Source organism: Microcaecilia unicolor, chromosome 7 (genome assembly GCF_901765095.1).
Source record: "Microcaecilia unicolor chromosome 7, aMicUni1.1, whole genome shotgun sequence".
Taxonomy (NCBI): domain Eukaryota; kingdom Metazoa; phylum Chordata; class Amphibia; order Gymnophiona; family Siphonopidae; genus Microcaecilia; species Microcaecilia unicolor.
In genome coordinates, this window is record NC_044037.1 from 184652629 (window position 1) to 184664693 (window position 12065).

Genomic DNA, 12065 nt, shown 5'->3' on the forward strand with positions numbered 1-12065 from the left:
TATTTCCTCACATTTGAAAAAAGGAATTTTAAATTTAAAGTCACACCGTGGTTTACACATTCCTATGGAGCTCACCTTCACTGCTCAACCCATTTTCTATACATGACAGAAGTACATTATTTTTGAAACAAACTGCAGCAAAATAGGTCTGTTTTATGTAAAAAAAGAAACAAAAAAGCACAATGAAAGTCACCTTTTGTTTTGATTTGTTTTGCTCTACTTTCAGCATACATTATTTGCGAATAACATGCACTAAAACCAAAGCAAAACAAAGTGAAAATGAAAAGTGGTTATCCACTCCTACCCTAGCTAAGATGATATTCAAGGACCTTTCTGACCTCATATGCAACTTTCTTTAAATTAGTACCTTAGGGCCCTGTTTACTAAGGCACGTTAGCATTTTTAATGCACCTACAATTAACTCATGAGCTAACCGTGTAGGCGCCTATAGGGATATTGTAGGCGCATACACTTTTAACACTCGTATATGGTTAAGACATGTTAAAAACGCTAACGTGCCTATAATGCGGCTTAGTAAACAGGATTTTCTTATTCCTGTCACTCTATCTTGTCTATCTATACGTTCCATCTTTCCTTTAACCCTATGTTGTCTGTTAAAATGTTTTATTGCATATTGTGTTGACCTTGTGAGGCAGCATACTATGCCATACTTTGTATTGTTTGAATATTTTTAGTGCTGTAATTGTCTATTGCTTATGTTTGACTTATTCTTGCTGTACACCGCCTTCAGATGTCCTTCCACAAAGGCACACTAGCGTTTTTAGCGCGCGCTAAAAATAAGCACGTTCTAAACGCTAGAGACATCCATATATTCCTATGGGTGTCTCTAGCATTTAGCATGAGCTAAGCATTAGTACACGCGAAAAACACTAGTGCACCTTTGTAAAAGATACCCTTAGTGAATTCCTTCAAAAAGGTGGTAAATAAATCCTAATAAATAAATAAATAAAATATTGGTGCCATGGGATACACAATAACAAGATGCCAAGCATACAATGCATGCAAAACAGCTCATTATTATGTAAATTGAATACCGCCAGAAAAAAGGCTGGTGGTCTTTTTCCAATTCAAATACAATGGGCTGCAATGCTGCAACCTGATGCTCCTGGCTACTTCTTAAAGCACTCAAAATAGGGAGCTCTGACCCTTCCCCTTCCCCCTGATACCTCCTGAATCACATCCTCCTCCAGGTAAGACCCCCTCCAATCATATTCCCCCCTGCCCTGAATATCCCCCTCCTGAAGCTCGCCCAAATACAAGCCCCTCTCCTGAAGTCCCTCAAATACAAGCCCCTCCCCTACCAATGGCCCATTACTCTGAAGATTTCCCAATCATCAAAGCCCCCTCCCTCATAGTCTCTCCCTCATGGCCTACCTTTACTGACCTCTGGTGTCTACTGGGGTCATGGCAGGAGCAATCTCCATTCTTCCTGTATTGAGCGCACTAGACATCAGGAATTACTAAAGGTAGGGCCTTGGAAAGGCTTTCAAGAGGGTAAGGAAGTGACTGGGGGAGTCTTTTGGCCAGGAGACATTAAGGGGGGGGATCTTTGGGATGGGAAGATATTGGGAGGGAGTTTGTATTCGGGAAGCATCAGGAGGCGGATATACAGGGAATCATCAGGAAGCTTGTAAGGGGGGGGGGGGATGCATCAGAAGAGAGGATGTATAAAGAAGAAGGGAGTAGGGGAAGTGGGAGGCAGCTTCTGAATTAGTACCTGCACCTATAAGAAGCGCCTGGGAACCTTGGGCCACAGCTCCCAGGCACTATGAATAGCGCAGCTTGTGAGGTTGATGGCAAACTGCATCATTCATATACTGTAGAAGCGACTAACCTGTGGTACTGAGCTACTGCAGGTTAGTCACTCCTGTCGGAAATTACAGTGCAGTAAAAGCCTGACTTTTACCGCATCTTAATAAATATCCCTAAATATACTGTTGCTTTCTCCGAGTATACACACAATGACAGGTATAATAAATAGTTTCTGTGGTTGAACGGGGCCCCTCAGGTTCATTGCAGTAGCTCTGCAATAGTGTGGGATGTTTATCTCCTACACCCAGAGAACTGGCCATTGCTCTATCTTATCTTGAATAAACTAACATTTGCTTAAATGTGAAAGCAGATTGTTGCTATGTCAGAAGAATATGAATATTTTGCATTTTTTCTTATTAAATATGGAAAATCTGTCCTACACAAAACTAGCTTAAATGCAAGGTTTGTTTCATTTTGTTTAAAATATATGTGGGCACATTACAAACTAATCATATCACTACAAAATAACAAGAGCGTAAAAATGAATAAACAGCCTCTCAAAATCTATTATGTTGTAAGCCTGCTAGTTCTGAATTCTGTAGGTGCTTGGATAAAGAGACGACTAAGAAACTGGAATTGATTTTGGATCTCAGTCATTAGAAGTACTTCTGGGGGGGGTGCTAGCTATGGTATTTCTAAATCCTTTAACAGTAACATAAAGCTTGGTTGAAACCTCCAAAATTAATTGAGGGGCTCTTTTACTAAAGAGTGTTAGAATTTGGGCTTAGCACATCTTAATGCAGGACTTCACCCTGCGCTAGGTCTAGATTTAATGCAGCACAGTTTAAGGCATTTTCAAATAATATTGTTTTTCAGGTCATGTTCTAATGTTTGTATTAGAGCAAACCTGTTAAAAATTAACACAGGAGCATTTACCACCTCCTATTTAGGAGGTACAAAGTGCTTCCGTATTAACTCCTCGTTAACCAGTTAGTACACGCTAATGCAAACGCACTAGCTGGTTAACATTTCCACGCCCATTCTCCATCCACGACATGACCCCTAAAAAAATATATTAAAAAATTGTTAATATGGCTTAGGGCGCACTATCAGGCAAAAACAAAACGCTTTAATGCAATTTGCAGTAGCCTCTTTTTCACAGGCTAAGCACACATTAGGGCTTAACGTTCTTTAATAAAATGTCCCCTTAGTCCTTGTAAAATAAGAGGCCAGATCTATTTTAACAAACAAAAGAAACTCAAAAGAACAAAAAAATGTTGTTTTCCAATTCCTATTGCACTTCCTGCTCTTTCATAATTTCACCCACAAAGAAGGAAATTAAACAGATCTAAATGTGTCATCTAGAAGGCTGGGAACAGGCCCAAAGGGACCTTAGAGGGAAAGAGAGAAAATACCCTAGATTATGATGCCTGATAGCACAATAAATAGGAACAAATGATCAATCCAGGTGGACCATGTGGTCCTTATTGAATGTAGTATAATTTCAGTTTGGGGAGTCACACCATTCTACTGGTAACCAAGCACTCATTCCATGTTACAATATATGGAAAATATAAACCAAGAAGCTCTCGGTGTACCTAGTGGAGGAGTGGCCTAGTGGTTAGGGTGGTGGACTTTGGTCCTGAGGAACTGAGTTTGATTCCCGGCACAGGCAGCTCCTTGTGACTCTGGGCAAGTCACTTAACTCTCCATTGCCTGCTGCATTGAGCCTGCCATGAGTGGGAAAGTGCGGGGTACAAATGTAATAAAAATAGTATAGAAAATGTGAAGCACCATGTTGCATAAAGTAGGATGTCTAGATCAGAAAAGGGATGCCCAAGATGGGACTTACAAAATTTCCAGCCTATTTTACAAAAGGCCCACTGAACATAGAGACTTTTGTAAAATACATGCAGAGCTACATGATCTGTACAGTGTCTCAAGGTGCAAAGGGAACAACCATTTAAAAAAAAAAAAAAGAGCCATGTTTAAAAAAACAGAGCAGCATTACTCAGACGCTTACATGTGTATCAGTGGCGTAGCCAGACCTGACATTTTGGGTGGGCCCAGAGCTAATATGGGTGGGCACTAGATAGATAGATAGATAGATAGATAGATATAGAGAGAGAGACATGAGTAGTGTTTCTTGGGATACTACAAAATAATGCCTTAGAATGCACTTGATGATGGATTTCTAAGTATTCTGCCCAACAGCTGCCCTGCATCAACATAAACCACTTACTTAATGTGAAAAAAATTTTAATAGTGCCCACCAGGCCCCAGCTAGCTTAATTTAAGAAAAAAATTAATTACATGATAATAAAATTATGATGTAAAAAAAAACAAAAAGCATTTACAATTTTATTACCTGCTGCTGGGCTGGCAGCTGCTGCTGCTTGGCACTGGCAGTAAAGTTACCTGGGCAGTAAAGTTACCTACATCAAAGAAAACAAAGAACTGTCTGATTTCCCTCTGCAATAAAATGGTAAAACACCTAAAAAACCAGACAGCATAAGCATTTTCTTTTAAAGGAAACTTGGGCTCTAGGCATAAGGCAGGTAAGACAAACTCTGGAATTAAATGAAACACTGATTCACCTTTGGAACTAACCTTGGAACTGTCCTAAAAACTGCCATATTTACTATAGGCTTAAAGAAAGCAAAATGGAAGACTGTGCCTACAGCTTCCTCACATTTATCAAACAGATCACCATCAGGAAAACCACTTTGATTGCTGAGAACAAAAGAATCTGAGACCAAGAGTCCCAAAAGTAGTTTCATTATTGCCTTTGAAAATGGATTTAAACACCTTCTTGGAAGCTTAGACAACTTTGTTATCTTCAAATACGTTATTTCCCTTTGGTAGAAAGAAAAATCCCTCTCACCCACTGGGCATCATATGCCAACTACTATAAAGGTGTTATTTGTAGATTGCTGTATATAAATTCTGAATTAAGTTACATGGGGCCGAGACCGAGACAGGAAGGAACTGGAGTCCGATCTGATTCTCGAATGATCTCTTCAATTCGAACTTTCGAAGACCACCTTTCCAGGGAGGGCAGGGCCAGGCTGAGGCTCGCACAACCCTGCGTGAGTGCATGTGGCCATGTGCACCTATTTTTTTAGCCTGCCCTCCCTCAGACCACGTCACGAGCGAGCGGAGGAGCCAACCGGCGCGAGAACGAGGCTGCGAGCATGCCGAAGCGCACAGCCACTGTCAGCCACGTCCGGGTCCGCTTCCGCATAGGAGGATGAAATCTGTGGATGCACTCTCTGCCTCTCTCCCGAAGGTAGGTGGCCTGAATCTGATGGGATCGATGATATCGATCATCGATGATCTGAGCCTGAGCACGGGTGCGACCTACGCTACGCTAGGCTGTGTGTGTGCGCTTGGGTGGTGGGCGGGCCTGAAATCAGAGCCTGTATGTGGAGAGGAGTGATCAGCTGCCAGAGCGCCGCGGGTGCCGTGCCGTCTCTGCCATCACGCTAGGCTGCTGCGCTGGCTGCTGCTGCAGTTGTGTGGCGCTTGGGTGGGCGGGCCTGGGCCGAAATTGGGTGGGCCTGGGCCCACCCAGGCCCACCCATAGCTACGCCCCTGATGTGTATGTGCCATATTTCAGAATACTGCAGATATAGCAAGTGTAATTCATATTTTTACATTTTTGGAATTAATTTGCAAAACCAACAATTTAAGTACAATTGCCCCTTCAATCATTCTTCTAAAACTCTGGCCAAATCAAGCAGTTTACTGTTACTTATGCATGCCTCAGACAGGAGGTGCAAAGGCCAATGGGGACATTTTAAAAAATATATATGCTTTCCAGTGATGTAGGAAGACACCCAATTTTGGGTAGACCTGAGCCCAAAGTGGGTGGGTATGAGAATTCCTCCCTCCCCCCCCCCCCCCAGCAGCATCTCTCCTTCTCCTCCCCCTCAGATGATCGGATATCTCTAAACTCTCCGCCCCCCCCCCCCCCCACCCATCCATGCATTTTAAAGCCTTCAGTTCTTCCCCAGCAGAGAGCAGGGACTGATATCCACTGCTCACGCTAGGCCCCAAGCCTTCCTTCAGATGTGGTCCTGCCTTTGCATAAACAGGAATTTGCATCAGAGGGAAAGATTGAGGCCAGCCCGAGCGGTGGGTATGAGTGCCTGTTCACTGCTGGCAAAGAACTGAATACTTTAAAAGATACAGAGAAGGGAAGGGGTGGAGTTGAGAGACGCTGGAATGCCTACTGGAGGGGAGAGGGAGAGATGTTTTGAGTCTTCAGCTGGCGGGGATTGGAGAGTTGCTCCAAGAAGCAGTCATTTATTATATCAAGGAATTTTATCTTCCTGTCGCTCCCTGATGTAACATTTATCCAGTCAATATTGGGGTAATTGAAATCACGCATTATTATACTGTTGCCCAGTTTGCTAGATTTCCTAATTTCTGTAAACATTTCTTCATCTGTCTGTTTGTTCTGTTATGGTGAACAGTAGTACAGCCCTACAAGAATACTCCTTCCCTTCACATATGAAATTTCTATATTTGTTTCATGTAGAGTGTTTATTTTGTTTCACTGAATTTCCTCTTTAACATATAGTGCAACCCCCTCTAATTTGATCCCCTCTATCATTGCAATATAATTTGTACCCTGTTAACACGGTGTCCCATTGATTGTTCGCCTTCCACCAAGTCTCTAACATGTCTATTATATCCAGTGCTTTTTTTGTGCCGGTACGCAACGGTACGGCGTACCGGCACCTTTTTTTTTTTTTGCTCCCCCCGCCCCGTGACGGACGCAGTGCCAGCCCCCATTTCCGGCCGCTGCTGCTTCTCCTGTTGAGCAGCAGCGGCCGCTACACAAAGAAAAAGATTTAAAAATAAAAAACTTCAAATCTGGCTGAAACGCGGCACCCCGGCACTGTAGACAGCACATTAGGCATTGGCTGTTGCCCCGCAGCCGCTCCTCCTCTTGCCTCTACGTCACTGCGCTCCTCCGGGGTCTTCCTCTAGGGGCAGTGATGTAGAGGCAAGAGGAGGAGCGGCTGCGGGGCAACAGCCAATGCCTAATGTGCTGTCTACAGTGCCGGGGTGCCGCGTTTCAGCCAGGTTTGAAGTTTTTTTTAAAAAATCTTTTTCTTTGTGTAGCGGCCGCTGCTGCTCAACAGGAGAAGCAGCAGCGGCCGGAAATAGGGGCTGGTGCCGCGTGCGTTGCGACTTCGCGCCGTTCGCGGGAAACTTGGCAGAGAGAGGGAAACCAACAGAGGGCAGGATTGGGGAGAGAGAGAAAGAGGGAAACCAAGAGGGAAGGATTGGGGAGAGAGAGAAAGAGGGAAACCAACAGAGGGAAGGATTGGGGAGAGAGAGAAAGAGGGAAAACAACAGAGGGAAGGATTGGGGAGAGAGAGGGGAAAACAGATGGAAGGATGGGGAGAGAGAGGGAAAAACAGATGGAAGGATGGGGAGAGAGAGGGAAAACAGATGGATGGATTGGGGAGAGTGGGGAAAAACAGATGGAAGGATGGGGAGAGAGAGAAAGAGGGAAAACAACAGAGGGAAGGATTTGGGAGAGAGAGGGGAAAACAGATGGAAGGATGGGGAGAGAGGGGAAAACAGATGGAAGGATTGGGGAGAGAGGGGAAAACAGATGGAAGGATTGGGGAGAGAGGGGAAAAACAGATGGAAGGATGGGGAGAGAGAGGGAAAAACACAGATGGAAGGATTGGGGAGAGAGGGAAAAACAGATGGAAGGATAGGGAAGAGAGAGGGAAAACAGATGGAAGGATGGGGAGAGAGAGGGGGAAAAACAGATGGAAGGATGGGGAGAGAGAGAGAGGGAAAAACAGATGGAAGGGAAGACGCTGGATGGAAGGATGGGGAGAGAAAGCAGAGCTGCTGGATGGAAAAGGGGAATAGAGAAAGACTGGAGAATAAGAGGAAGGGGCATGGGGAGAACAAGGGTGAGGAAAAGATGAAAAGCCACAGGTAGATGAAGGAAATTAAAGAATGGATAGTAAGAATGAATTAAATCTGGACAGAGAAAGAGCCTGAAAAATATTGAAGAAAGCAAAGAAAAAGGAGACAAAAATGACAAATGGCACAGAAGAGTTAAGCGAAAACAAAGGAAAGGAGAATCACAGACTGGGACCAATATGGAAAGAAAAACAGTCACCAGACAACAAAGGTAGAAAAAAATAATTTTATTTTCATTTTAGTGTTTGTAATATGTCCAATTTGAGAATTTACATTGGCTGTCTTATTTTGCACTGGGTATACTGGAGCTGTAAGAGCTTACAGAGATTATTTATAATGAAAAAAAATCACGTTATTTTTTTCTCCTATAGTACTGTAATATTTTCAATGATGTCTGTTTATATGCGCCATGGCTGGTATAGGGGGTGTGGTTAATGTGGGTGTGGCTATCATAGGGGTGGAGCCATATGTGGTGACCCCCACCCATAATGAGTACCGGCACCTTTTTTTCTACAAAAAAAGCACTGATTATATCTACCTCATCATTTAGTGCTATATACTGTAACTCTCCCATCTTATTTTTTAGGCTTCTAGCATTTGTATACAGGCACTTCAAATTGTGTTTTTTGTTGACGAGAATAATGTGCATCCTTTACCCTGCTCTCTCCTAAAACACATCTGGTTTTCTTTCACTATTATTGAAACCTCGCTCTGTTCGGATTTCCTTAATGTCCTGTTTCAATAGTATTCTTCAAGGATACTCCACACCGAACCATGCGCTCCTGGGCGACTGGCTTCCAAAACCCCCCTCCTTCATTTTCCTATGTCATTGGTACCCCTAGTACTATCTAAAATCCCATTTAGGTGACGCATAATGTCCACCACCTTTGCACCAGGCAGGCAAGTGACCAAACGATCCGCACATCCACCAGCCACCCAGCTATCTACCTGCCTAATGATCAACTACAACAGCTGTCCTAACCCTTCCCACCTGGGCAGAAGATCTTAGAGGCATATTCTTGGTGTGAGAGGATAGTGCATACCTGGTGGGCAAGTCCTGGCTACAGGAGTACTTCCTGCTTCATCAGGTTATTGATCTCATTTTATGAGACCTCCCTCCTCCAAGGCAGCACAGGGGCTGCCAGACTAGAGGTGGGACTTCTCTACAACATCCCTGAAGGTCTCCTCTATGTACCTCTCTGTCTCCCTCAGCTCCTCCAAGTCTGCTACTCTAGCCTTAAGGGAACTGACTCGTTCTCTGAGAGCTAGGAGTTCTTTGCATCAGGCACACACATATAACCTCTTACCAACTGGGAGATAATCATACATGTAGACTGGATAGCACCCCTCTTGCTGCTGGACTGCTGTCTGCATTTTGCTATTATTTAATTGTTTAATAATTTAAAACTTTATAAGATACTAAGGATATTAGACTAATATAAAAGAGCTTTTAAATTATATGGCATACTGTGTGAATTATTTAGTGTTTGCTTTTTAGAAAGTAATGAAATATAATTAAAACTCTGTAAGAGGACTCCTCTCTTGTTATCTTAATTAGAAAAACTGACTATAAATTAAGACTATAAATGAAGAGTTGTGCTAGGGGTGGGTGGGAATAAAGACTAAACTAGGCCCTGCTGTGCCTTCTAGAGGCTATCTGTTAATGTTGTAGGCTGTGGCTGAAAGTTCAAGTTTTAAAACTATAGGGAAAAGGGTTTTATACTATGGAAACTAAGCTGTGCTACAGATGAGAGTTAAAACACTAAACTGGGCTTTCAGCTCTGTTCTATACCAATGCTATGGCAAATTCTAGAATAGTCCCTTAACTGCTAGCCTATGGAGCTGTAATATAAACCTTAAATGCTAAACAAAGAAAATCCTATTCCTTAAACTGCCTTTGCTAAATAAGTAGTGTAACTTAAAAAAAGACACTGAAATAACCTATTTAACTCTAAATTTACCTTTCCCAAGTTAAAAAGCAATTTCACATAAAAGTACCAATGAAGATTTGTCCTGCTCTGGAAGTCCTCACAGCACCTCTTCTGGTATATCAAGAATCTCATAAACATAAACAAACAACTGCACGTAAGTTTGGCAGTTAATCATATGGTAACTGCACAGCCTTAGTACAGTTTGTAAATATGTCTTCTCATGACTACTTTCATGAATAAGTAATGTGAAATGAGTCTCCGTTTTTGCGCTAAATCCTATTGCTTCAGTAATACTAACCAAAAAGATTATTTCCATCTTTGTCTATGCTGTTTGGTTTCTGTACATCTTAGTTCTTTCTGTCATAATCTTGCTTTCCTTACAGGGGCTATACTGTGATATCAGACAATTGGTACAGTTCATCAAGGAGGCCCATGGGAATGTCTTCAGGAGAGTGGCGCTAAGTGCCCTTCTGGATAGTGCTGAAAAGTTAACCCCAGGGAAAAAAAACCGATGAGATGGACCAAGAACCTAGACCTTCAGGGAGCAAAAGGTTTGTCTTTTGGAAAAAAGAAAGGCAACAGAGAGGGACTGGGAAATGATAGGGGTTGAATTGTTTACACAGATACCAAAAGAAAGGGAAAGCAATTTGCTTTGCTTCCCAATTCTGAATGAATTTTGTGTCCTAGGTCAACGTCTAAGCAGTGGCGTACCAAGGGGGGGGGGCGGTGGGGGCGGTCCGCCCCGGGTGCATGCCGCTGGGGGGGGTGCCGCGCGCCTGCCGGCTCTTCATTTTCATGCTCCCTCTGCCCCGGAACAGGTTACTTCCTGTTCCGGGTTACTTCCTGTTCCGGGGCAGAGAGAGCATGAAAACAAAGAGTCGGCAGGCGCGCGGCCCCCCCCCCCAGCGGCGTGCACCTGGGGGGGGTTCGCCGGGGGATCGGGGTTTTTTCGCCGGGGGGGGCGGGGCGCTGCACCCGGGGGCGGGGCGCATCGGCGATCCGCCCCGGGTGTCAGCCCCCGTAGGAACGCCACTGCGTTTAAGTAGTCATCAAGAGCTTGATTCGCCCCAATTGTTGAGTTAGGAAAATTTCCAGCAGACGTATTCACCAATTTTGGCAAATAAAATAATTGTATCCTGTGTTTTAAAGCTATGGCTCACATATTCAGTTTGTCATAGGAAAGTTGGCTTTAGTAATAAATAGGCTTTGCATGGTTTTTTGAATGATCTCTATTTTGAACACTACAAGGCAATAAGCAATTATAATATTTTTCATTCACGTCTGATGCCAATAGAGCAATGTTCATAAGTAATGTTATACCCACAGAATTTGTAGCCAATTTTTAAAGGGGAACTGTGCGGATATTTTCCCCTTTTAAAATTAGCAGCAATGCACTGGGGTGCAATAGTGTCTGTGGACCTTACACATGGTATTTCTATGGATTGACTCTGCATTTGAAAGTATATATATAGATTTTAAAATCAAGGACAAAAACAAAAAAGGAGGGGAAAAACCCTACATTAATAGTCAAACAATAAAAGCAAAGGAGTGGGGGTAGAACCTTAGTCTTCCAAATACAATGAAAGACAGGATAACAAGGGGGTAAAGAAAAACTATTTTATTGTATAAAAAGACCAAAGGCTTGGAAGTGTAAACAATACAGGACTGCACCAAGACGCTTGCTGTGATGGATGGACTCGATATGGGTTCATGTTTCGACTACAACGCCTGCATCAGGAGTCATAACATCTGGAGGATCTCAAAGATGGGCTTAAGATACCTCTGTAATAGCATCAATAAGGATACAACTTTCAAGTTGTAGCTGTGGCCTTTTTGTGGGTGACCATTCAGAATCATCTGCAGCTTGGTGAACCCTCTGGTGATTCCGCTTCCTCTGGTGATTCTGTTTTCCCCACAGTTTCATGAGTCTAGAGCACAGGTGAACTTGAGCCCCACAGGAAACAGAAAAAAATTACACTGTGGCATGGCCTAGTGGTTAGGGTGGTGGACTCAGTTCGATTCCCCTTTCAGGCACAGGCAGCTCCTTGTGACTCTGGGCAAGTCACTTAACCCTCCATTGCCCCATGTAAGCCGCATTGAGCCTGCCATGAGTGCGGGGTACAAATGTAACAACAATAATATAAGTACATAAGTAATGCCATGCTGGGAAAAGACAGCATCCTGTCCACAACAGCTGCCAATCCAGGCCAAGGGCACCTGGCAAGCTTCCCAAACATACAAACATTCTATTTATGTTACATTTGTACCCCACGTTTTCCCACTCATGGCACTCAATGCAGCTTACACAGCTTACATGGGGCAAAGGAGGGTTAAGTGTCTTGCCCAGAGTCACAAGGAGCTGCCTGTGCCTGAAGTGGGAATTGAACGCAGTTCCTCAGGACC

The 12065-nt window shown here is 43.5% G+C and overlaps 1 protein-coding gene across 1 annotated transcript in view; it reads left to right on the plus strand.

The window, feature by feature from the left end:
• UNC80 (unc-80 homolog, NALCN channel complex subunit) overlaps window positions 1-12065 on the plus strand; it is a 417216-nt gene that overhangs the window by 102089 nt on the left and 303062 nt on the right. The window contains 2 exon segments of the mRNA XM_030209474.1: window positions 10046-10159; window positions 10161-10213. Of these exon segments, the coding sequence (XP_030065334.1) occupies window positions 10046-10159; window positions 10161-10213 (167 nt within the window).